The sequence below is a fragment of the Ptychodera flava genome, chromosome 6 (assembly GCF_041260155.1).
Source record: "Ptychodera flava strain L36383 chromosome 6, AS_Pfla_20210202, whole genome shotgun sequence".
Lineage (NCBI taxonomy): Eukaryota > Metazoa > Hemichordata > Enteropneusta > Ptychoderidae > Ptychodera > Ptychodera flava.
The window spans coordinates 15,806,086-15,834,072 of NC_091933.1; the positions used below are offsets into that span (position 1 = coordinate 15,806,086).

General features: G+C 36.0%; 1 protein-coding gene across 1 annotated transcript; it reads left to right on the top strand.

Moving 5' to 3' along the window:
• Nucleotides 1-79: 79 nt before the first annotated feature.
• On the top strand, nucleotides 80-27,920 carry LOC139134966 (DDB1- and CUL4-associated factor 1-like). Its single transcript, XM_070702085.1, has 31 exons — nucleotides 80-518; nucleotides 2,378-2,537; nucleotides 3,742-3,870; nucleotides 4,219-4,344; nucleotides 5,091-5,336; nucleotides 5,962-6,063; nucleotides 6,658-6,860; nucleotides 7,330-7,441; nucleotides 8,215-8,403; nucleotides 9,383-9,528; nucleotides 10,161-10,286; nucleotides 11,408-11,504; nucleotides 12,230-12,331; nucleotides 12,718-12,871; nucleotides 13,513-13,590; nucleotides 13,965-14,075; nucleotides 14,698-14,972; nucleotides 15,417-15,601; nucleotides 16,215-16,284; nucleotides 16,755-16,816; nucleotides 17,566-17,635; nucleotides 18,381-18,458; nucleotides 19,115-19,177; nucleotides 19,943-20,031; nucleotides 20,384-20,474; nucleotides 20,822-21,070; nucleotides 22,569-22,668; nucleotides 23,266-23,343; nucleotides 23,591-23,661; nucleotides 24,268-24,345; nucleotides 25,908-27,920. Exons 1-31 carry the CDS (start codon nucleotides 265-267, stop codon nucleotides 25,992-25,994), a joined length of 3,981 nt encoding a protein of 1,326 aa, XP_070558186.1. The 5' UTR covers nucleotides 80-264; the 3' UTR covers nucleotides 25,995-27,920.
• Nucleotides 27,921-27,987: the final 67 nt, after the last annotated feature.

Here is a 27,987-nt window from a genome sequence, read left to right on the forward strand (position 1 = left end):
ACTTTCATTCGTAGGTCCAGAAAGGTAAAAATATTGTTTAGTCGATTATGCAAATTACTTGCCGAACTTTATTCTTATGAATCTAAAGGGTCACTTCTCGGAATGGTGGGGCATTACCTAGACATCGTAGGGTAGCAGATACCTCGCACTGCAGGCGGCGGGCATTTTATGTATAGTTGTTAGGACGGGTTAGTCCATGTAGTCAAGACTTGCATTGGAGCCACACCTGTGTGTTGATAGCCAATTTCGGCGTGAAGAGTCACTATGGCCCACTCCGATCGCAACCCGGAACTACGTCTTGTTCAAAATCTAATTGCCGAACTAACCAGTAGTGTCGATATATCTGTGCTGTCTTCTGCCCCAGTGTATACGGCAGTAAGCTTAGATGCAGCACATGGACAAAGTTTACGAGGTGATGGAGGAAGAGGAACTGGTATTGGAGCGGAGGATGAGAAGGGGCTACAAATGAGTGATAAGGACAAGCAAACTTTGCGCAAAGTGTTATCTCAGTTGACGGTGTAAGTTACCTGTTCACAGCATGCATGAAGGTCTGGGCCAGCTATTTGGAGGGGGGAGGGGGGGGGACTCACTTTCAATTTACAATAGCACCAAGGTCACCTCTTCCATAAATTTACAAACATCTTTTTAATTTTGTTTTATTTATGTGAAATCGTCCGGATTATCATCATTGCTTCATTAACTTAGATTGTACTTAAAAATCAAATTTAATTTACAAGGTAACTTTACAAAAAATTAAAATTGTTTTTTTTTGTTTTCGAACTTCAAAGATGTGATTTTATTAAGCAAGGGTGTATGTTTATACAGGAATACATTTGATAATACTATGAACAGAATCTGTTACCAACATCAAAATGTGCGGAGGTCGGAGGAAAAAACTTGTCAGCTATACAAACTCAGCACAGTATTGTATACATGATGTCCTCCTCTGATGAAACATCAGTGTTTATTTACAAGGACATTAATCTATGAATCTCTATATTTATATATATATCTCTCTCTCTACACACACACACACACACACGAACACACACACACACACACACATATATGAAATGAGGTTATTACAAATACCTCAAAGTATGCACGAGGACATTGGTGTACATGTAGTGTATCACGTCATGCGAAGCAGAAGACTATGCATGCTGTCAAAGTCCGAGTGCCTCCTTTTTGGTATTCTCATGATAACCATATTATACATCTAACATTCGTCTGACATTTTCGTCCATTGTCAAAAATTTTTCTTCTGATTTAAAGCACAAGCGTGGAACACTATCTTATACATGCTTCTGGAGAGCCTGTATATATATCTATCTATCTATCTATCTATCTATCTATCTATCTATCTATCTATCTATCTATCTATCTATCTATCTATATATATATATATATATATATATATATATATATATATATGCACGTACTTAACAATACGGATAGTTTTCAATCGGATTCGAACCCACAACATACGGCATCAGTCGCCTAGCTGAGAGGCCAGAGACAGAACCAGTCGGTAAATCTCCACTCCCAAAAAAGAGTGGTTCAATAGCCGGCTAAGTTGTTACATTTTTCTGACTGAGACCGCTCAACACGTTGTAGAGTTCGTTGGTTAGGGTTGATATGATATCATTGAAATCTCACCCTGATGGTTTCATATCACATCTTGTACAGTTTTTGGGACAGTTTTTTTTTCATGGTTAACAAGTTTGAAGTTGGTTAGACATACCTTTCTTCTGAATGTGAACAAGGCCTAACCAATTCAAATGATAGTCCAAAATATTGGATCATATTACAAGACAAATTGACACTCATATGTGTATATGTCATATTTGCACCAAGCTAGCTGAGACTGTACCAAGTGTGAACAAAATATGCTGGTCTAGAAATTTAGGTAAAGGCTTTTGCAGACATGAACATTCTTGGGGCAAAATAGCCATCAGCCGTATTTGAATGTATCTCACAACCAATCACCAAACACATCCAGGGATGTAGAAAATAACCGGCAGCCGGCGAAAACAACCTGCTGTCAGCTAAAATTTGCGGCTGTGAAAATTTCGTTTCAGTAAAAATCAGGAAATTTTGCACAAACTTTATGTACACATACACTACTTGTAACTGCCTGTACTTTTTTGTTTTTGCCACCTGTAACCAAAATTTTCTTACATCCTACATATCTATACAAGCCTTTCCCAAAATTTATCAGGCAGACGGATATCTCTTTTGACAATGTACATGTACTACCATGTTTGAATACAGGACCAGCTAAAGATGAAAATCAGAGATTGCTCACCGTTCAAAATAGTCCTTTTGTATAAATCATGAACAAAATTCTAACCATGTACATCATTGTTTTACGCAGCCTGGCTGAGATTTTGGAAAGAGATATTGAAAATCATCTGTGTGACTCGGCTAATCCTTTTGAAGGGAAGCAGCAAACTTTGGACTCGATAGATCAACCCAGCTATTCCAAAGACAAGCAAGCCATTGTTAGTGCGCTAAGATCCTTTGAAATGACAGAGGTGAGCTTTAGTGTAATCACACTTTCTTCATCCTACTACCTGACCTGAAATTCAAAGCATTATAAAATTCTAACATATTGCATCATATACAGCATGTGATGTCATTGTTGACTAATGAATTCTAGTCTAGACTAAAATTCAGTTGTTAACAATAACATTGGATATACTGCAAAGATGGATTGTGTGGAAACTTTTTTAGAAAATAGAAGAATAAAAATAGAAGATGTATAATGGCCTAGAGCTGCTACCGATTGAAATACAGTATATAAAAATTATATGATATGTTTTGTTTTATGTTAAAAAGTTAATTTTTACAAAAATAATTAATGTTAAATTAAGAAGTATCTGAAACAAAAACAAAACAAATAATTGCAAACAAGACAAAATAAATTTGAAAAAAAAGTTTGAAAAGAAAACCTAAAACAAAATGTTGGAAACAAAACGTTTTCATTATAAGAAAAAACACTTTATTTAAAACATTCCTTTTCAATGTAACAAAGGAAAAGAATTAAAATTAAAATGAAAATACATGTAAAGTAAAATTACAGTAAAATTAAATTCCAGGTGAAATGAAAAATAATTGAAAGTAAAATGAAAATAAAAGTAAATTAAATGTAAAATGAAAATTAAATTCCAGGTGAAATGAAAAATAATTGAAAGTAAAATGAAAATAAAAGTAAATTAAATGTAAAATGAGGATGAAATGCATTTTAACCGACAGTTGCCACAATATATCAGTGTGCTTTTTTACTTCCTACATTTGATTGGCATCCCTCTGCCACTGTGTCATAGCAAAAAAAATTTAAAAAAATCATAATGTGGCAAGGCGATGGCTGAGAACTGCCAAAAATTTCTGAGTACACTATCATTACACCACGGCTACTCTACCCAAACCGGAAAAACCAAAGCAGTGATACCCAGCAGTGTTAGCAAAGGCAAATTGTAATCTTCGATCCTATGCAAGGCGTCATGATATATGTTGTTATTTCTACAACAGGTGATTTAGTGCCGTCTTTGTCCAGTTTCACCTTACAGTGGCAGCACTTGTTGAAAATACTATAGACAAAGGCAACTGTTGTTGAAAATACCCAGTACTCTGTCGTAAACAAAAAGTTGTGCTGAAACTGAGCAGCAATAAATAAGGCTTCATTGCTGTTTTTTTCTCATATTTCATTTTCAATGTCCAATCCTCTTTCTCCTACAGTTCTTATCATCATGTGTGATGTGTAAAAACAAAGAGTTGTTGGTAGCAGTGAGCAGGCTCCTGGTTGGCATGGCACCCAGGACTGCCAAAGACACCATTGAATTACTAGCTCTGTATGGAGATGATAAAGTAAGTTGAAACACTTGTTCTGCTTTTTGTTGCAATAATGAATTTTCTTTGACATCATTTCTTGGCTGGATATGATTGTTATGGGCCTCTCTGCTTTCTTCAAGAAGGAAATGAACAAACTAGTAGATGTGTGTTTTCATTTGATTGCTGGACATAACCATGAAACTTCTTACACTGTACCATGGTATATACAGATCCATGGACATTTTAGTGCATTTAAAAGAAAGGTGCTTTCATACAGCAACAAGGAAATCAGATACATACACTGGCAATGTTCATACCTACTATGCTAGAGTTTACTTTACTGTGTCAGACAAGTTGCCAACCCAGTCTTTATGCTGTCCGCAGGAAATACTGAACAGGTACATAGAGTGGGTGAAATCAGGGGAGGAGCCTCTCAGAACATATGCAGTGGCGATATTATCAAATATTACAGTCATCAAAGCAAAGGACCTGCAACTGATATTCAATATGGTAAGTTTCCAAAAACATCTGCCTTTATGGATTAAGCAAATTGTTCTCCACTGAAACAGCACATATTGTAGAATGGATGTTTCAAAATGAAATCAGACTTACAAAACTATATTACATGTAATAAGTTTACTTTGAGAATTTTTTTCATGAATATATTTGATTTGTACCTGTTTGAGGTTTCATAAAAAGTTTGGGCTACCTTTATAAGGCTTTATGTTATCAAACTTGTACACATTCCATCTGATATCTGTGGAACATGATCATTCGTACTGAAATTACCGAGCTAATACCCAAACAACCATGACACAATGTTTTCTTTTCGTGGTTTTGCCTTGTGAAATTAAATGTCATAGCATAGTAGAGTCAGTGTGTCCTCTCCTGACATCATATTTCCCAGTAGTGTAGTTTTTCACTGATCTCATCTTGTCTGGATGACTTGGCGGACAGATTTACTTCTACCAATACCAATTTCTGGTATTAGACTTTCTAAGTACAGGTACTGTGTCTGAGTTCCAGTGGTAAAAGAACAGAACCAATTGTCAACAACATGGATGGTTTAGTCTGTTTTTATTAGTAAAAAGATCAATGAAATGGTCAGTTGTAGTAGGAACTCAAGGAACTTGAATGTCAGGTGAAGACGCTGTTTAGCAAAAAAAATACCGACAAGTTTTGGTACGTTTGTGCCTGACACTGCCTGTATATATCCAATTGTTATGTTATTGCCATACATTTTGTTTATTTCTCAGGTTCCTGACATCATCAACTGGTTCAAAAATTACACTGGACAGTTAAATGTCAAGACCCGTACACCCAAGTCTGTTGAAGGTGGAAGCACCTCTGCAAAGACTGGCTCAAAGGCATCCCGTAGTAATAGGTCTTCGGCAAAAGTTCCTGAGAAGTATACAAAGGGGTCCCTGCGAATTTATCCACCCTCAGATGTCTTCAAGCAGTTGTCCACTGTTCACTTTTTCACAAGGATGCTGAAATCTGTGGTAGGTCACCAAGTTAACAATACACTGAAGAAACTTATCATAAAACTATAGTCCTTCACTGAGGAAGCATAATACCAATATTTGTTATACACATTTCATTCAGTGTTGTAGAGGACTAGTAATCTGTATATGACAGTTCACAGGGAATATTTTAATACATGTACAACCATGGAAATAAGGGATTATAATGTGACAATAACTTTCTATTGATGGGAAAGGGTTAAGTTATCAGATAACTTTTTGACAGCGTTGTCTTTCCATTGTTCGTTTCATTAGATTTGACATTTGACATGGCTAAAATGGGGTTATGGCATATAATGGAAATAACCATTTCCCCAAACATTGACATTCATCGATTCACTGTATTTAATTGAGGCAGAACATACTGAGAGATGTTGGATTGACTTCCGTTTGCACCACAAAAATAACAAAATCTTTATAACAGAATAGATTTCAGTACTTTTCACTATCAACTGCTTTAGCCTGGCAGTTGTTGATAAGATCAATTTTGAGTGGATTTCTGGGTGTGTGGACTCCACAAGATTGGTCAAAATAGTAGTGATTTTGTGACATTCACATCTTAGAACAAATACATTGAAAGTTACCTCTGTTGTACTTTTCACAGTCGGATGCAGGAAAGAAAAAGTGGGATTTGATAGATATTATGCTGTATTATTCAGACATTGATAAAACAAGAAATATTCTGCTAACCAGACAGGCTCTAGTGGTAAGTCCTTTCATGTTTATTCGTTGCATAATTACTACTGGCTAGACTGTCATATCACTGTTTTCAGTGATTACTTGTTGATCTTGTGGTAATAGATAACATATTTCAAATTTGAAATTATTTATTTGAAATTTTACACTAAATTATGGGGCCAGTTTTCTAAAAAAAATATTGAGCAAAGTTTTAGATATAATTTCAGGGATAGACAATTTAGTCACAGGTTTTAATGACATTATACTCTTATCAAAATTTCAAACAGGTGCAAAATATTTGGACAGTCTTTCACACTGAAGGACCATATGATGCATTTTGATTAGAGGAGTGTACTGATTTTTTTCCAGAAAAACAAAAATGCAAAACAGCTCTGTTAAGACAAGAGTATGGCAGCAACCATTTTGAATTTCATGTGTATTGACTTTTAGATTTGACTTACCAGTGTTCAGTGCGTGAATATTTGAAACATGTCAAAGTCATATAATTTGCACAAGTATGAATCATCTGCATTGTTAAAGTGCGGAAGATCGTATTCAATCTGTGCAAAACATCACAATTGCTATAGATCTGAATTGTGGAATTATTTGATTGTTTGAACAGCTAACTCTACGGAAAGTAGCCAAAGATCAAGCTTGCTTGCAACATTTCATCGCTGACGGAGGACTACAGAGTGCTTTGAAGGTTCCTAGGAACTCTATGGCAGCCGTTTGTGTGACAAAATTAGTGACTTCAATCGGCTATTTAAATAAAGCTCTCCAAGCAATGTCTCATCTTCCAAAAGAAGTCTGCCAAGACTTTTGCAGGTTTGTCAATCCCACCACTTCCAACTTTTGAACAAACACTGCGGGTTTGTCAATCCCACAGCTTCCATATTTGGAAGTGTTTGTGCCCAAGACATGCTACTTGTATTTGACAATATATTTTTCTCACAGTCCTTTCTGACCAAACACCTAGTCTGATGAGGGATCTTTAGCCATTTAAGTTTTCAAATGTGTTCCTCGCAAAACCTCTGCCAAATTGTATTTACTCTGTGTCCGTGTTTTCACTGACATCACCTGGCATGTATTTTCATAAGCCTTAATCGCTTGAAATATCCAATATCAAAATATAACAAAAAACAGAAGCATTCTCAAATGAATTGCAAATCTGTTAAGCCTACACATTTTCTCTCTTTCTAGCTTTTGAGTTGGTATTGTCTTTTTTTTTACCATGATTACAAATTCTTTGTTGTACTTTGAACTGTATACTTCATACATTTTCTTTCATTTCCAGTTGGTACATGTGGAAGTTCAAAGATTTGAAGGATTTCAACAAACTATTAGACTATCCTGCATTGGTCGAAGGTCTGACCAAGCACGACTTTATCAACTTAATTGTGAAAAAGGTGAGGATTGCAAATGTAGGTCTTCAATACCAGGCAGGCAATTTAAACAAGACCCCGCTAGTAGAGATTGTTTCATCCCTCTCAAACAGTACTGTGGACATTCTATGATTGAAAATAATAGGCTTAGGTATGGCATCAAAAGATTGATGCCAGATAAAAAGACTTAGTCCCGCAAGTTTGGTTTTGGGGAGTTTTGACCCAAAGAATTTTATCTCGCCGAAAGAATTAATTTTGAAAAATAAAGCAGTAGAAATGTACACTTTTGTTTTCAAGTCAGCGGACAGAAGTTTTGCTGCAACATCCTGCCACTGCCCCTGATATTTGCAATTTAAAATATTTTGCTCACCCTGTCTTAACAATATAGGGAAAAAAATGCATTTGTAATGTTCACTGAAACAAGATGGTAAAAGCTTCATTTTCTCCACAATCTTTGTATTGAGTCTGCACAAGCAACAGATCAGGAAAATATTGTAGAAATTTAAGTGCCCAAAAACAGCTTTCACCAAGGCACATTCAACTCTATTATTAGCAGAGAATCATCCAAAACTGAAGAAAAAAATAAACAAGATCTAATTCAATGCAAAGAACATTATTTTCATCTAGTACTATCTATGTATCTAAGGTGTGATGACTTATATATACCATAGAAATATTCATTATTAATGACAAAATTCAAAATTCAACCAAGAACATGAAAATCTCAATTTTTCTGTCTGCCTTTAACAAATGAAATGCTTTGTTTGTTTGTTTGTTTTTATTGTGTTTTTTATCAGTTTGATGAGGAACGAGGAGATGGGCCGCAGCCCATGGTGCCAAGGTTACCAAAATTCTTACAGCTGATTTCTGGACGGCCAGAGAATGTATCAAAGTATACTCACCTGTTTGCACTGGAAAATTACTTGAACTCTTACATTCTCAGCAAGGCCATGGAAGCAAGAAGCAGGAGTGTTGATAAACTGAAGGTACATGTTTGGTGTGTGTGTGTGTGTGTGTGCCTGTGTGACACAGTGTTTTGCATTCTGGTGACCCAGCCTTGAGTATGAAATCAGCGTTTGTCACAATCGTAACCATTTGGCAATCAGTGTTTCAGGTTACAAAAAAGCCATTGTTCTGGCGTGGATATTTTGTTAACTTTGTATTGGTTAGATACCAATAACAGCAATAAGTGATGTGTGTTTATTCTTATTCTTTGTTCACAATTTGTAATTTTCCAAGGCAAACAATACCCTTTATGGTTTGATACGGTATGGGCAAGTGATGATCATGGTAATTCTATTATCACATTCACTCTGTGCTTGGTTAATTGTGACACACAGAGATTCAAGATAAAACAATTTTGTTTAGAATGTGATATTTGTAAAACAGATAAATTTTCTCGCAAAATAGCTGCTCTTTACGAATTTGTTAATTTTCTGTCGTTTGGTTTTCTTCCAATCAAATGCCTATCTATCTATCGAGAAACGTATGGAAAAAATAGGTTGCCCTTAACTTTAGATGGAAAAGCTAGATAACTGGTGTATGTGATAAAAATCTCTAATGACTTGACAAAACATTGCTATTGAGAAACAGATTAGCTTTGACATGCTAACATGCTTTGTTTTTCTGTGCATTTATTGAGTAGCAACTTCTCTTAATTTTATTTTAATGAAAACGATGAAAGGATTCCAGAAGATTTCATGCCTCTACTGGCTTATTCATGTGAGCAATCCACTCTTTCACACTGAAAATGTAGTGGACTGGAATGGGAAAAACATGTTTTTATTGTAGGAATATTACGTAAGTCTGTCATCAAGTATTTATAGAATTCACATAATCTAGTCACTGCATCACTTCATGTCACCATCGCTACACTTTTCTCTCTGACTTTTGTATCGTTGTTCAAGACTTTTGAAGGAACACAAAAATTTCATGTATTGACCCTTTTCAACGTATATTACTCAGCTGATTCCTGTAAAATCCTTGTGGGAAAACATTAGATACTTATCTGCCATGGGAGAATCAGCCAAGAACTTCAGACCAATCCAAATCCTCATGGAAAAAAAAATTCTTAATGACTTGATGGAAATGATATGTGAATGTGCTAACAGGTAATGTGGTCAGCTTTCAACATTTTCTGGTGCACAAGTCACATTTGGTGCATTCCAAGAACACTGGAGTGACTGTTTCTTCTGCATTCATCGAATGATTTATCGAATGAAAGATATGTGAATGTGCTAACAGGTAATGTGGTCAGCTTTCAACATTTTTGGTGCACAGGTCACATTTGGTGCATTCCAAGAACACTGGAGTGACTGTTTCTTCTGCATTCATCGAATGATTTATCGAATGTAAGATAAAGTATATATAAATTTGAGATATTGTCAAATATGATTACACTAAGAAAAGTATCAGGATCAGCTTCAGATAATGTGAAGCGGCTAACGGTGTATTGCTTACAGTACCCATGCATCTTGCAGGCTGTCAACGTTAAAGATTGAGGTTGGATATTGCTTGCCCATTGCTCCTTGTGAAGTGGCCATGCTGAGGGCATGAGCTTCCAAATCCTTACAGGCACATATGACTCCCTGCTTGGATTTCCGAATCATCTCTGCTCAGATTCCTCTGTCATTTGAAATGTGAAATTTAAAACTTGACAGTCGTTTATTATGATTTTTGATGAAACATATATTTATATATATATTTGGTAATTTTGTATCATATTATTTTTTATATCCCACAGCCACTCACCAGCAGTGAGTGCTCTCAGTATAATACTTGTTGTAAGTGTGACACAGGAAGGCAAGAAGTTCCTGGCACAGCCCTATAACAGAGCAGGGTTTTTCAGCCCGCGTTGCCTTGGTTTTGGGTGAGTAAAATTGTGAACTGTGGTCAAGTAATGCAGTGTCATAAGTATACGTGTATAATGAATTGAATTGTTTATTTAATTACTCTATATTATTAGCTCCCATTTGCCATACATATATTGCAATTTGGAGGTTATATGGTTGAAAAAAGTCTGTATGTGAGCTGTCTGTCTGTCTGTCTGTCTGTATGTATGTATGTATGTATGTATGTATGTATGTATGCATGCATGTATGTAGTATGTATGTATGTACCAGTATGTATGTATGTTAGTATGTGTGGATGTATGTCCGTCCACATTTAAAACTCCTAAACCGCAGCACCTATGGACAGGTGCACCCAGGGATGGAGATGTAAATTTGTTCAAATGAACATGTCAAAGTCAAAAATATGCAAATGAGGGAAAAAAAGGAAAAATCCTGCAAATTGCTAAAACTCTGTAACCACTGGCCAGATTTGGTTGAAACATGGTATGCAGGCTCTTTATAGTGACTTTAGTTACATTTCTTCAAATTGTGGAGAAATGTTGAAAGTTGTATTTTTTGGACAATTTTCCCGTTTTTGGTCAAAAAATCTTCTTTTCTGAAAGCGCTCATTCAATTGCCTTGAAAACTTGTATGTATGATCCCAGGGTTGGCCTTTGTCAGATTCGTTCAAATTTCTGGTGAAATTTTCATATTTTTATTTTTGGTGCAGTTTTTCCCATTTTTGTCAAAAAATCATTTTCCCCCAAAGTATTTGTTGGATTGCTTTAAAACATGGTAGTCTTGATCCTAGGGTGTTTTCCGTCAGATGTGTAAAAGTCATTATGAGATGGAGCATTTCATATTGCTGGTATATAAGATTAGTTTGGACTTGCAATGGAATTTTCTTAGTAATTAATGTGTAAGAATGCAATGTCATGTGTGTACTAGTACTTAGTATTTCTGTAAAATGGGAGCACAGTGTCATTGACGCTATTTTTCAGTATGATGTGTTCTGTATGATGATGTCTCTACAGTCTCTCAATGTGCAAACCGTGTAACCATGTGACAGTACTTGATGTGTGATCCCCAAACAGCGCAATAAAATTTATATGTAATTATCCCAACCCATCAGTCTAACACGGGCCATTCATCCTTCCAGGGTTGTGCTCCATGGTATCATGAATTCTAAGAATTCGGATCTGAAGATAGTGGCTCTGCAAACCTTGCATAGCTGTGTGGCAGGCAGCACTGTCCTGGTGAGTGTACCTGTAGCTGCATATCAGACTGAACTAATCACTGTTATGATGTCTACTACCACCAACTTCTATGCCTGGATCAGAATTGAAGTTGCTATTCTGCTGATCCAACAGAGCAGTAACAACTAATGGAATTATACTTTGATAGAAAATGAGTGTAGATCACCAAAGAAAATGAAAGGACCAGTTGATTTTATCTGAATATTGGCCCTACATAGAGATCAACAAATACTGTATACCCAACTCATTTATGTGTATCCGTATAATTGTGGTACAGTATACGTGTATCAAGTGCCCAATTTCTATGTGCACCAGGAATTCACTGTACTATGAAAATGCAAACATAGGGTAAAAAGTACATTTTGTTTCACAGATCCAGTGTGTATCTGAGAATGGCTATTCACACTACGTTGATTAACTGGAATAAAGATGACATTACTACATTTCTCAAAAGCCATCGTGTACAAAGGCTTTGCCTGTTACTTGTGACAGAAGGAAATATGGCAGGATACATACATGTATGGCTTATGCTTGCCATAGTTGGATGTATACATGTACTGATACTGTAGCAATTCAACTTCCTATTCACAGTGTATTGTACTGGTTGGGACATATAGATCTGTGAACCAAACCCCTTGATACAATATGCAGTGGGGTTTCCATTTAATTTGTTTTGACCCAGGCTGTCAGTGTTTGTATGAGTATCTGTGTATCTTTCTCTGCAGGAGGATTGTGGGCAGAGTGAAGCTATAGAGGAAAAACTGAAAGTTATGAGGAATGATCAAGTGGAAATACACAAACAACTGCAAGCAGCAGGTGGTCTGTGGGTAAGTTCTAAATATACATGCTGAGACCAGATGACAGATTTGGACAAGAGACCGACAGCATTTCAAATAAACCTTTAGTACCATTGGAATCATTAGGGTTAGGAAAAGAGTACGTAGCTAGAGACACCCAACCCAAGCTAACCTCCCTCTCTTCCTCAATTGCAAGTTAAAGTCAATGATTAGAAGTCTTAAAAGAACATTTGAAATGAAAATAAGTTGACAACATTGGCAACTTGGGACTGATATCTCAAAAATGCGTACTAATCAATTGACATGTGAGAGCTCCTGTACACATATATGACTATGTGGAATATTTTTCTGCAATTTTTCTTCATATAAAAGTAACCAATAATGACTTGAAAACATTGTTTTTTACATCATTTCAGGTGCTGTTACTTATGGTTGACCTCAAGATTCCCAATCACTCAGTAGACATAATAAGATCCCTAGCAGTGAGATGTCTGTACAGTCTCTGTGAGAACAGAGAAATTGCTCAGATTATCAGCAGAGTGGCTGCAGTGAAAGATGGACATCTAATTGGTAAGTCATGTTTGACTGGTACCAAGAAACTGTTTATGGATGCACCGATAGATTGTAGGGCAGGAGATGGCCAGAACAAGGATACTTAATTTTTGCTTCATGCATAACAAGGTGTGACATTTCTTCCTGGAGTTGCCAGAGTGTGGGATCCTTGTTTTTCAACTCCATCGATCGATGTTAAAAAAATTCACGGAACAGCCAAACTGCATATTTTTTGAAGTTATTTTCATGCAGAGTTTTTCCATGTTTGGTCACTCCCTTCATGAGATTTCAGTGTTAATCCTGTTTACACATATGTTGTTGGCATAATAACAAGTTTACGGTCTTTACATGTAGGTAGTTAAAATCTGCAGTTTTTGGAGACAAGAGGGTAGGCAGGCCACCAGACTAACAGTACACTTAGTCCATATGGCAGAGATTCAGTGTTATTCTTTGTAGCTGTCAAGGCAGCAAATCTTGTTTAAGGCTATTGCCGCCTGGCTGCTTCACATCATAAACCTACCAACTTTACATTGCTATTCTCAAGGTTTAACGTTGTTCAGTGAGGCACCATGGTTGACTAACCTTATCATTTTATTTGAAAATTGAAAAGAAATGCCACATCACCTGTCACACTTGGTTAATCGTTTATTCTTCTGTAGAATACATGAAGACTCCTGCCTATGAAGATAATATGGAGTACCATCGAGATTTCTGTCGTTATGCCACAAAACTTCTTGGTAAGCTCAATACTTTACTGAGTATAGGTGGAACTCAGAATAACAATTCTATGACATGTGGACCATAAAAGTTAAAAGAGGGAACTATCTATACTTACATGTATGAAAAAAGGAACAAGGTTTTCCTCTCTTAAAATCAAAAAATATTTGAAATGTAAAATGGCTCCTAAATTCTACTTTTGAAAGTCTTTGGGAAAAGATGGGTCTTACAGTCTTCTTATAAATAAGTATTTATTAAGCTCATAATTAACAGATGGAATAGAGCAACACAAACCTTGGTTTATTATATTTGGGGAAAAAAAACAAAGAAATTGTTCAATGGAAAATTATTACAGCTGCTGTATTTGATATTTTGGTGTTTTTGTATCTTTCAGAGAGAGTTACAGGTACAAAGGAAAATGAAAAATTTGAAACAAAGATGCGACAAATGACATGTTCAGAGACAGAATTGCTGAAGCTGATGAAAGATCACCTAGTGGCCAAAGGTGTGTATGGTGTTCAAAGGTTAATCTTTCAGTAATCTTTACGTACTTGGTTGTCGTGAAAATATGACTTCTGAAATTTAATACCTCCTGGAAAGTCCATGAGAGGTCCTTGAAAATGAAACTGAGTCCTTTAAAGGTCTGGAAAATGCAAAACCATTCATGGTTTTCAAAATTCACAAATAATCGGTGTGACAATTGATCAATGATATGTAAAATGAAATACTGTAACAGTGATACCTGGAAAATGGTAATTTTGACCTCAAATGTCCCCAAAAATTGCTGAAAAAAATCCTTGAAAGTCCTTGAGTTTAATAGACTGGACTGTTCATGGTTTTTGTCAGAATCAAAATATTAATGTGATTCTTCTGTTTTGATTCCAGCATTGTGCTTTCGCTAATAAAGTTTTAGCTCGAATTATAGAAGGTGTAATCAGTGATACCCATACTTCATGTCCATAGGTCCTACCCTGAGACAGAAAACACCAGGGCTGAACCATTGCTTTGTGTTCATGGGGGTAGAACTGAAACTTTAATGTAAGAGACATTATCAGTTCTGTCCCTTTGTGAAGTAAATCAAAGAAAAAAGTTTTGTTAGTATGTATACACATTTTTTCTTCAATCAGGACTGACAGAGACTGCTAATGTTCTGAGTAAGGAAGCTAGCCTGACAGGAGCAGAGTCAACACCAATGGCGACTTTCCTTTCATCATTGGAATCACCGAGATATGAGAGTAACTCAGCCAAGCCTCCGTCACCCTCACCCATGGAATGGACATCAAGCAGCAACAGTGAGGGAGAAACCCAGGCTCTGGATGAGGGAGTGCCAGAATCTGAGTCAACCACGGAACAAATATCCAGCGGGAAAAGTCCTAGCATGGTGTCACCTCTAAAGAGAAAGGTAAAGATTGCAAGTTGTCAGCAACCAAGAAATGTACAATATAATAAATCAACTTTTTCTTCAGCTATGTTCTTCCAGGTGCTGTCATGCCAAACAAGTATTTTTCCATATTACCGTACAGCGATTTTCTATTTCAAGGAAAAATCATTTACATCTGCAGTCTTTTTGTATTTTTAACTCATTCTTTTTTGCCAGAAATTTGGACAAAGTCTTTTAGTAAAGAGTGCTCTTCAAAAGTGGATTTGCTGTATTGTGCAAACTGAATTTCATCATGTTAAAGTGAAGTGAAATTTTATTTGTGCAGTGAAATTCTTTAAAATATCAGTACATTTGTCAGTCAGAATCTTCAGGTGCATTTTTTCCTCAGAAGTTTAACATGGAAACAGCAGTGATCTTTTCCAAACTACAGAGCTACTCATTTTCCGTAATCTTCTCATCTTGTAGTCAAATCTGAAGAGAAAACTCTCAAAAAGGCCATCGACAATGAAGCCATATCAAGTTGATGTGGCAACACTTCGTCAACAGACATATACACCCAAATTAGACAACATTATCAAACAATATTTGCAAAACGTTGACGCAAAATGTAGTGGTCAGTTATCACAAGGTACAAAGTTAAAACTTCGCAGGTAAGTGAAAAACTTCTAGTCCATTTGAACTCATTGAAGTGCAGTAAAATAGATCAGACAAGTAACAGTCCAGTGAGCAGTTCTTATTACTGTCCGGATTTAGAGTGCTTGTAATTTATCATGGATTTATTTACTTTCCTGTGGTTGCTGTATTGCTCTTTACAGAATGTAGAGTGGTCAAAGAATTTTTTTTCTTGATTATATAATCATTTTGTAAAAGTGCTTGGCAAGCATCTAATCAAAGGAATAAACTTGTGAATGATTGAAAATGAGATTTCGTAAAGCTTCTGCAAAACTGCAAATTGTTAAGCCAATAATTTTGATGCATGTAAATGAGTTACAAGTTGAAGCTACAGTGCCATGAGCACTTCATTTTCTTCTCTTTCTAAACACTGAAGTACTCATCTATTATGACTTGTCTGGTATGCTTCAAATGTTTGAATGTTATTATATTTCCCATCAAAAACTACCACAGCAAGTTTTCATGTTGGATACTTGTGTCTTGAATTTCTTTCAGAATTAATTACAGTTTCCTGCAGTACTTTTTGCAGGTGTGAAGACTACATCGGTATATATGTGTCAACTTTCTCTGTTTCATGTTTTTCACCCGCAGTATTCACAAATGCCAAGACAAAACATCTGATGCAACCAATAACCTAGCAGTGAGAATAGCAGCAAAACAGGTAATAGATATAAATAAGACCAATCTGTCTCAAAGTTTGGATCCGTCTCCAGCTAGATATACCAGCACACTTCAAATCCCCTAAATCATTGTTTGTTGTCACTTCCAGACTGACTTACACCAATGGTGTACTAACTCAGCATATTTTGATTATACGTGTCTTTTCTCAGAAGAAAAGGATAACCTCTGTGTTTGAGTCAAAATTTTTAGCCAAGTGGAAAATTACAAAACGTCATGAAAGATGCAGCTGTGAGTTTGGCATGGCTGAACAAAAAGCAGTTATACGCATTTGTAGAATGTGTTGAACCACTCTGTAGTATTACATTTAATTGTAGAATCAACAGGACTGAATGTGATCACCAATCAGTACATGTAGTCATCAGCATTTGTCAAGGGCACCTATATTTGCTGAAAAAAAATGGCTATTTCATAGACTGTATTACCTCTCTCATGATATGATTTCATGTACAGATCACACCAAAAAGCAAGACATACGGCACAAGAATAAAGGATACTCGTTTCAAATTCAGCAGGTAAAGTATTCATGAACGGGTTTTCTTAGGAAGGGCAAGACAATGGATATAAATGCCTACTATGCAGTGATCTTGGAACTTGTTCACTTCATCAAGATATGCACAAATTATTCCTGAATAGATGAACACTTCCATGTTGCATTCACATATACTTCTGTCATATTAATTCCCAAAATAGCTTCTTTGGTGTTGGCGAAAGAATGTTTTACAGCGGTTTGCATATATGGGCTACTGTCGCTGTTTTGGTATACATGTACATGTATAATCCAACATGGTTGCCAAAGGAAAATTTTATTTTTTTCATAGAAGGAGCAATAACTGACAACACGCTAATATCACAAGTGTGAGAATGTGTTAGAATCATTTTGTTGAAACAGAGCATGTCATGTCCATAAGTTACGTTCGACTACATCTCATATACATTGTATCATGGAACCGAGTTGCTGCTGCAAGTGAATTACAAATCAACATGGCGTGCAAAAATATACTTTTCAAATTTATTTGATAGAGTCATTTGACAATACCGTAACAGATGTAAACGTCATAGGCAAGTTTCTTCATAGGAGAGTATGAACTAAATGAGTTACATTTTCATGGGAGAGTATAATCTTAAAAAACTAGTCATAAGATTCATAAAAGCTTCTGATATGGGACTAGAAATTCAAATCAAGCCAATGGTTTTGCAGAACATCAATACCTGATGTGGTACTTTATTAACAACCTTGAGTTTGTTTTGTTCTGTATTGCAGATTGAATATCACAAAGACTATCTCCAAGGAAGAGGACATCTTCGGTGCAGGCAGTTTCCATCCACAACCGGTATGTCAGTCCCAAAATGTTTATAGGTTTTTATTATGGTGGGGATACTTGATAACATATGTATTCAGACAATCTTTTATCTGTTTTTTACATTGCGGCAACACACAATAGTCCTTCACCTGAAGAGTTTGGAAGACTAGAATCTTTGAACATGCAGCAGCTATGAAACACAAATACACTGTGGTATCTCATAGGAGTGAGTTTCAAATACTCACTGCGTATAGTATGAAGCCATGTATACCTCATAGCATTCATTTGAGAAAATGCTGATATATATCAACGTACTTATTATTTATTCATTTATTCATTTACACCTTGATCATGCAGCTACTAGTGGATGAAAGGAAGGCAAATCAAAATGAAGACAATAACAAATATGTCAGGGCCTGTAATCTCTTAACTATTTGAAAACCTCTGCCGGCAATTAAAAGTACCACATCAGCACTAGCAATAGCTATAGCTTGACATATTCTCAATCCATCCAGAAATGCTTTCCACAGTTGAGTACAGGAGAGTTTACGGTGTGAGTTATTTTGTTTGCACTGCTGTGTGCGATGACCCTGTAATTACCACAGTTGGAAATGATCTTCTGACTAGACACACTTTTCCAAGAGCAGCTTTTTAGAATCCCTGATATAGTTGTCCCTAAATTGGCAGATATTTTAACTAGTTGTATTGACCACATTATTGAGTTGTCATTTCTGCTAGTTACACAATTGTTAATTCATGTTCATTTCTTTGACAGGAGAAAGGCTGTATCATGATCGTTGGTAGAGACAATGGAAAAGTTGATTTCCATCAAGTGGATTTACCGAAAGCCAAGGTACAATGCAGATTAATTTTTGAGAAATCCTGATTCAGCCTTTATAACAGCTGTGTCAAGAGAAGTGGGAGAGGAATTAGTGTGATGTTGCATTCATAAAATAATTACAAAATATAACGCCATTGATAAGACCTACTGCAAAATGAACTACACTTACATGACCACCAGGACACTGGCGCTCTCATGCAAGAAAATTTATGATTATGTGCTGGTATAGGGCTATGCAAAAGTATTTCAAGAAATTTGTAGATTGAGTCAAAGTGTTCAGAAATGTTCTGAGTCACACTGTGCACTCCTTAGAACTAGTACGTCAGGATTCAATATACCAGGTCAATGGTCATTTATGTTTCTCCAAAATTCTTGTTTCAAGTATGTCCAGTCTATTCTAGAATGTTTGTTCATGCCCATAAGTGTAAGGATTACTTTATGCAGTTATGTTTATTTTTTTCAGAAAAAAATCAAGCATTAATAATTTTGAAAACCAATCTTGATAATATAGTTTTATTCAGTTAGTTTGTTGTAACCAAAATTAATCATTATGTTATTATCCTCCACCATTGAGATTAAATCAACTTCATTGTCTTCTTCATCTTGACTGAATTTAGAGGATGGCAATTTTTACAACAAACCCATGATTATTATCATTATCTTTTCAGCGCCTAGCAACCACAAACACTAAGGATAATGAAAGTGGACTCATCAGCATAGCCCCATCAAAGGTAAAAATATTTCAGAAAAAGATTTTGCAAACTCCATATCTTTACAGGATATTTCCAGAGGAGGGAAGCTGGGGAGGATGGAAATTGAGGGGAGGAAATGGGTGATGAAAAAAATAGCAAATAATGAAGGCCATCTACACAGGGTTACCGTATTCATGAAGAGATTGGAAAGACTGTGATCGCCCTCTTGTGACTGATAATGCCCAAGCAACTCTTCATGTACAGTCTTGTCTTCCAAGCAAACTGCCATGCAGATTATCTTCCAGTGCTTTATATATATAGATATGAACCAACTTTGTCATAAAAGAGATAGGGACCGACAGATAATGATGTTACAATGACAGAGCAATTAATTTCATCAGCATGTATCAAATGACTAACTGAACGTTTACTTTCCATATATGTAAGCAAACTTGAAACCATCCCTTTGTGAAGTCAAGAATGAAAAACCGGGGTCGCCTTGTGAGATTTGGTACTAGAGAAACAAATAACCCAATAATTTAAAGATACTTGACGTTCAAAATGGCTGCCACAAAATAATCCCATTGCAAACTTTATTTACCCCAAGAGCTTCAAAATGATCCCCAAGAAGTGGTATACCAAAAAGTTACGAAATTTTCAAGAGCACAAATATCTGTTCATGAGATGCATTCTACCCCAACTTGCATCTCTGAAACTTCACTGAGAGCAATGTTATTACAGTCTGTGTTCATTGTAAGTGTGTGTTACCTTCTTGACTCCTCTTTGCCTTGATGTGTTCCACAGAGTGGTAAAATGCTGATCACAACATTTCGAAGATCCAGGCTGCTAGACTGTAACAAGGTCTGGAAGGTCCAGGATAATTACAAGCTGCAGTATGTATGCCTATTATCCTTCCACAACTATGATATGACTCAAACTCATTGTTACCAGTGCTGTATGCCTATTATCCTTCCACAACTATGATATGACTCAAACTCATTGTTACCAGTGCTTATCAAGGACCATGTGTGTCTCTCCTTTGCAAAGTTTAGTTTCAGTCACAGAAATATAGTTTTCATTCAGAATCAACAAATGGTCCCAGGAAAGGTCAAAATTACATGCATACCAGGCTGGTCACTTATTTTTAAGAAACCATTTTTGTCTCATGTCTCCCTTTGCCTGGAGCAGTATTGCTACGAAACAAATGTGAATTCTCCAAAGCCATCTTTTTGGCATTCTTTACAGGTTGTTGCACAGTTTTGATAAAGATACCATGATGTCATTCAGCAACACCAACGATGACAGACTGGTTGGTATGAACCAGAGAGCAGCTTATGTAAGTCTCAATGAGAGTTTCCATGGCTATTTCAAACTTGAACTTTCAAACACCGGCGCAAGATGGCATTTATTTTCAAAGATTTATGCACTTTCAAAGGGTTGTCTACCAGTGTGTGTGTACTTATGTAGATGTATCTGTTGGCTTAGAGTGAATCTACCCAGCGCTCATATTTTCTGTTTTTGAATTCCAAATTACTTGCTGTAGCTGTGTTTTCAATCACTTCAAAGATTGAAAATGGAACTAATGAGTAAGGGAAACATGTATATGGTAGAGAGAGGGTTCTCTTTCTCTCACTGTTCAAAAAACTGGATACAAGATCACATTCTTTTTGTGACTGTTTTCAGGTATATGACACAACCACCTTTCAAGAAGTTGTCAAACTGTACGACCACCATATTTCCACCTTTTGCTACACCAACTATGCCTTCTTTGATCCGACTGACTCGATGATCCTCGCTGATGGAATATTATGGGATGTCAGATCGGCCAAACTAATCCACAGATTTGAGCAGCTGAGTTCCTTACAGGAGTTCTGTCCCTTGCCGGGTTTCTTCCACCCAACTGGCCGGGAAATTATCTCCCAAGGTGAAATTGTATCCTTTCAAGTGGCAAATCTAAAGTCAGTATGGGTGGATATGAGAGTAAAGGAGTTATGTAATATCTTTGACTCAAGATTATAATTGTTTAACGTTTTGAAAAACATTTTGTGTTTTTGGTGTTATTTTCACAAATGATGGAAATATAACAGTCAATTTTTATCTATTCATGAAATTTATAGTGGAATGCTATTCACAGATACATTGTAAGTACTGGTTTTCATCTTTCATGTAATTTTTGATGCCTGAATGCTTGATGTGGTGACCTCAGGCATCTTAGATTGTCATGAGCTGTATGTCTGTGTGTATTACTTACCCTTTCACCCCCATTTCCCTGTCTAGAGGTCCAACTTTACCATAGAAAACAATGGGATTGGTTCAAACCATGGTGGTGAAAGGGTTAATGTGTGTATCTGTGAGTGTATGGTGTTGTTTTGAGACTAAAAATTTTTGTCATTTTTAATTCAAAAGGTACTTTGGTGATTATTTCACAGGTTCAGGGACAGATTTACATGTATGCATATTAGTACTTTGACAGATCCTGTCGTCTTAGTTACGATTGTCATTTGACAGTACTGAAGATATTATCTGTAGTCATAGGCTGTGGAGCAGAAGACTGTGTGTGCCATAACTTTTTGATGTATTTTCAAGTATCTTTGTTCTGTTTGTAAAATGCTGTTTCTTATTCCCCCAATCACGTCTAAGTGATTCTGTATTCAACTTTATTCAACACAGCCTTCATGTTTGCAATGTCTATTGTTGTTTTTGACAGCCGAATTCTAGTCCACACTAGAATTCATTTTTCGACAATAACCCTGCATATTGTGCTGTATTTGTTTTCCTAAATGGAAATAATGAAAAATGAAATATTATTATGGAAGAAGGGTCCAAGCATGCATGGGGCCGTACACTATGTGACCAAGGTCTGCAAAACCCATATAGAAATACATGTATCAAGCAAAGTCGCCAGCTTCACTGTCCCCCTATGATCTGAATGAGATGTTTTCAAATCTCATGCTGTGTTTTAATGAATGGAACATTTGCAGATAGCAACGCACATAGTAGAGCGAATGTAGGCAGTTCAGAAATGCATTCATTAAGGCAAAGTGTGCTGGGATGTGATATGGCAAATTATTGCACAAATTTTAGGTCACTTTTCCTCAGAACTTTACTCAAGAATGTGGCATAAGGTATATGACAACAAGAAACATTCATGCTATAAAACAATCTGTCAAAAGCAAACCATAAAAAATACCCTGCGTGTTCTGACCTGATTTCTAAACTGTTCATTTGATTTCTGTATGACATTTTAAGCCTTTCACCACCATGGTTTGTCCCAAATCCATTGTTTTCTATGGTAAAGTTTGAACTGTACACAGGGAACTGGGGGTGAAAGGGTTAAAGCCAGACCATGCAGTTATTCACAGGACACTCATGCAGCTATAAAAGTCACTGTGTAAGTCTGAAACAGATCCTTGACTCAGTGTAATCACAGTGGGATATGAGAACATTCCGTCTGCTGAAATCTGTTCCTGACATTGAACCCTGCAGCGTGCACCTGACCTTCTCATCAAATGGAGATGGGTTGGTTGGCGGTAAGGACAAGAAAGCCATTATTGTCATTAAAATCTTGCTGTTTTTCACCCTAGACAACACTATTAACTTTATTGAACAAAAATTTCATTGTTCCAGTCAAAATTATTAAATCTCAAAATACAGCAATCCACCTATGGTAGTACTTGTTCTCGTCAACGATCTGTCCTCCCTTTTTTCACACTTCTACCATATTGCCTGGAATAATGGGGCCAAAAAAACCCCAACAAATTTCAGTGCAAACAATAACCTTTACAAATATAGCCCTAACACAAAATGGAAAAAGACATCAAATACTTTTTATTCGAAATTAATCATTGAGCAATTTATAGCCAAGTTTAGACCTTTTACTGTTGGTCTCATCAATACAACATACTGTGCTTGCTGTAAAGTCAAACCCGTCACCCATTAGTGTGTTAGAACAAGCCTACTTGCGCTTGTATTGTGTATGTATTTGTGTGTGTGGAAATTTGGAGTAAAGACATATTACTGTATGTTTAGCGTGCAGTATTGTTTGTAAATTTATTTTCTTTATGACGTTCTGATAGGTAGCTTTCTGACTTAGAACTCTAAAGACTGCCTCGTTCCTTGATTTTCAGGTACTACTAGGTATTCAACCAGAGATCCAACGGAATCATTTCTAAGGACATTTGACGGAACTACTTATGAAACCCTGTGTGAGTATTCCAAACTGTCACAGTTGTACAGTTACTGAATAGCGTGGGAGTGAAAAACGCAGACTGTTGAGTGAAAGTTTAGCATGTAGAAGTCACACTGTCATCAGTTTGAAGATTTTGACATTGAAAAGAAAAGGATTTGACTTTATCTGTGCAATCTTCTGAAAATGCACTGAAATTTACACTTTTGTGATTCAAAACATGTTTTATGGGTCTTTAATAATATCTCTATCTGTTTGTATTTCAGTGACTTTTGATTTCACATGGGGAATTAGTGCTCTGTCCATCGATCCAACAGATCGTTATCTAGCTGCAATTGTGAGTTGAATTTTCAGTTTTCTTTGAATCAGTGTCCATTTGCGAGTGTGCGGTTTAATGAAATATGACAAAAGTGAACTTTTCCTTTAAGGTTTGCAAAAATATTCAAGTTGACTCACTCAAAATCCCTCTAAAAGAGCTATTTGTAGTAGCACATTTGTGACTAGATATACATATAGCTGTATGTGCAGGGACTGCTGCCAAGATTTTGGACAAATTTTGTCAATATTGCATGTTTAGCTGTTGTTGCAGCTTGTAGTCTGAGCCTTTAATATGACTTTTCTTGTGTTCATTGCAACATGGGCAGTTGTCTGGGAAGTTATTTTCATTGTTACTGCATGCATTATTTCCAAGAATGTAATCCAAATTTGTAAGCAAATATTATTTTTGCATATTAATGAGAAAAAAATGACATATTTGCCAACAGCCCTACTGAATAACAATGCGGCTACAAATGCTTCCCAGCGTAACCTTAACCTACTTTTACAAACGGCCCCAAATAGTGTTGAGTTCGAAATGTGCAATTTTATTGAATTGTATTTCTATAAACTTAACTGAAAGTTTCTTGATGATATTTAACAAGGTCATGATCTGTTGATCTTATAGGCAGAAAGACGACCCGGTACATGTCGTATCTACGATATTGGCAGAAAGAGAAGTGACGAAGAAGCAGGAGATCCTGGGGTAAATATCCATCGATAATTTGTCATAATGCATAAATTTGGTTAATGAAATCTGTTTTATCTCTTTTGACCATTTTATGTCAGAGTTCACTTTCATCTTGGCCTCTGTGAAAGCATATAAGATAAATAATGCTAGAACCTATGTTACGTAGTTTTTGAAACATGTTAGCTGTGTTCAATGAGCAAATTGTAAATTTCTGTTAAATGCTGTAGTTCAATAAAGGTTGTATGTGCCTGGAAACTAAGACTGATTAAATTTTCCTTGAGGAAACTTTCAACAATTTTCTATCAAAGTCAAGAAGAAAAAACAGGGGTCACAATCAAAATTTGATTATAAAGAGACAAATTACTTAAAGTTTACCTACCCTTGAGATTCAAAATGGCCACCATCCCCTTATTAACTCAGTCGGAACAAATGATATTTCAAGTCTTCACAAAAGTGAGACAGTGAAGACTTCATACACTCTGCAAGTTTATAATGAGCCTACACAATCAGAAGCCCAGAAGTTTTGTTAATTATTGTTAAAATTTGACAGCTCAAAGATCTATCCCCAAGGCACATTTTGTCAGAATGTAACATGTGTTTCAATTCCATTGTGTCAATTTTTAGTTTATTTGGTTCTGTCTTTCCTGAGATGGTACATGCACAAATGTGAAATTTGAAGAGGCCATCTTGCTTACTTGACTAGTTGTGATTACACAGCGGTGCTGAGGCATATTGATCGTGCTCAGGTCAAGGGTCAGTGCAACAGAACCGCTATGAGCCATTCCATACTTTTTTTTTAGTTTACTGTGACACTGATCGGTGTCACTGATTTAGCTCACAAAATAATGAAATGTATTAGTCTTTGAATAAATCAACTCGTACCCATTTTATCATTGACTATTTATGACTCATTTCCAACTCCTACCAACTTCCTCCACGAAAAGAACATGTATTTTCAGGCATTTTCCCATGAGCTGGCAACGGACTCTGTGACATGTGACCTCTCGCGTAAAACGTTTAGTCAATACGTTGGAGTACAAAAGTTCAAATTCAAGCAAAAACCGTTGACGGCTCACCGATAAACAGTTGTAAATACATGTTGTCACAGTCAAGATAGTTAGCAGGAGTAGGAGGTTAGTCATAGACTGTCAGTGATAAAGTAGGTACAGGTAGACTTATTCAAAGATTAAGATATTTTATTTTGTGCGCTAAATCAGCGACACCTATCTATAGGTGTTGTAGTAAACTACCAAAAAAGAAAAATCTATGGAATGGCTCCCAGCACTTCTGTGGTGCTGACCTTTGACCCTGGCGTGATCTATACGCCACAGCACTGCTGCGTAATCACAGCTACTACTTGACTAAAGTAGCACAGGATATGCAATCGTTTCAAAAGCTCTTTTTTGAGAAGCCAAACTACTAAGAAATTGTCTTGTTCCAAACTTGCTTACCGGTATATGTTTTAATCTTTGTCAGCATTGGTGGTCCCTCAGGTTGAGGTACACTGTGACACGCCGTTATTAACTGCTGTTCACGTGATGATGTCACTTAAATCTTGCATTGATTTCTGTTCACAGGAAAAAGATGACAGAAATTCTGAAGAACAAAGAGCATTCTTGAAACACGTGGAAAATCCAATCAACTCGAGTAACTTTGTCAATTGAGCGGACGCTGAAATAGTCAAGCTAATCAGAGGATGAACTTTGCTATCATTAGTTTGGTTTCATTCTAAATGAACCGTATGTCAGGAACTCTTTGCTCTATATTCCTGCACTCTAGTTACAACGTAGCTGTATTTTTTTGAATTAAAACTTTGATAATTTTGACCCTGTGTTGTAGGTTTGAAGATCAAATTATCAAACACACAACACTGAATCATTAGATGATGATTCTGTCAATGTTATACCTTGTGTTTGGTAATATGGCGTGCAATGCATGTTTCAGCAAAGCTGAACTTTATTAAATTTATGTACAGTAATCTTTGGGAAATGCAAGTATTGTAATCATTGAAAATTAAGAAAAAAATGTTTGTTTAAGGGATTTTTTACTTATTACAAAATGTATATTCGAAATAATTGTGTCATACATAAACAGAATAGTAATATACAAATTATATGACTTAGCAGCTGAAAAATTCCTCCTTTCTGTATCTGAGTTCTTTGATTACTTGACAAATGTGTTCTACACTCGGTGTAGTTACTATCCAGCGCGTTGAAACACAGCAGACTTGAATTTGTAAATGATTGAAATACTGAAAGTCGCTTTAGAGACTTTAATTCTAAATTTTATAAAATTTTGAAAATTTTTTTTCACGCATAATAACAAGCCCAAGTAGCTTTGTCTCATTTTAGTACAGGTCTTATCTTTGATTTCACTGATTGGTTCAAAGTGAATTTCCTTCATAAGGGGACACTGCTAGATAACATGGCATTATTGAAAATGTTTCATTTTGCATGTTACATAAGTGAGCAATAATTTTAATCTTGGTAAATCTTGGTTTTCTTCAAACAGAACTCTCATCCAATTAGACCACAGACTAATGTGAAGTACTTTAGTTTTATTAACTGATCAGCAAATCAGATTTCAAGGAGTGACGTTTCAATATTAGTGACAGTATCTTATGTTGAACAAACAATTATAAAACTATTTCTAGTTTGCCCTGAAAGTGGAGACTAGACATTTTTATCATCAAGTATTTGATGTTTGAATGTACCATGTTTAGATGTCTTGCTCTCAATAGATTTGTAGTTGTCCAATGCTAAAAGTGAAAACTACTATGGACTATTCAGGTTTTAAATTTCCATATAACACAACGTGTACCAGTATTATATTTGTTTTGTCCTTCAGACAGGTTTTTGTGTTTAATCACATAAAAGCATCAAAAGTTACGCTTATCACACATTGACATTTTCTGTTGAATACTTTATTCATGTTGAAAGTATTTGTTAATGCTGGTATTTTCACTGAGAATGCGTAGACGACATGTCAATATTCCCACATTGCATGAATTTGTCAGTTTATTTCTGTCTGAATTTTCATTATACTGTAGTGTACGTGAGACTTCTTTCAAAACTTCCATTGCATGTTGCCGTCATCATCAGTAAGTGTTTCTGATGGCAACTTATGAGTAGTGAATGACCCTATCATGAAAGAAACTTTTTATCTTTTTCTTTATATTGACGTCAAAAGTTTCATGCAGGCAAATCCGCATGAAGTTTGAGCATTTGATGTTTGGTGAAGAGAGTAAAAGTTTTAGCTGAAAACTAGAACTTTTTCTCCACTGGTCAGGGTTTTCTTTTACTTTTTAATCGAGAGGTGGCATAAATGTATCATTTTTCCTTCTGATGAATTCAGAGTTAGAATTTTAAGTACATTACTTTTGTACTTACGTGGTACATATATGATACCCATGAACCTCAACTTAGTTGAGTATTTCTCTTCTGCATTTCTTCATTTTTACGTTGACATCCAATAATTTCAAGGTGCTGAAACACCTGCCATTTAATCTGTCATCAAATCCAATGTTGATTGTGACTCAGATGCTTTCTCAGTTGTAATACATTTCTCATTAAAATGCCTTCACACTTAAAGTGTCTGTTTTTTTTGTCATTTTTACCACAAAACAAATCTATTTATTTGATATAACTTTAAAAAGAG

Coding starts and splice junctions, on each gene's coding strand:
- LOC139134966 (XM_070702085.1), top strand. CDS start 265: ATGGCCCACTCCGATCGCAACCCGGAACTACGTCTTGTTCAAAATCTA. Junction 13,591..13,964: donor TTATGCCACAAAACTTCTTG/GTAAGCTCAATA, acceptor TGTATCTTTCAG/AGAGAGTTACAGGTACAAAG. Junction 16,285..16,754: donor TGAGAATAGCAGCAAAACAG/GTAATAGATATA, acceptor TTTCATGTACAG/ATCACACCAAAAAGCAAGAC.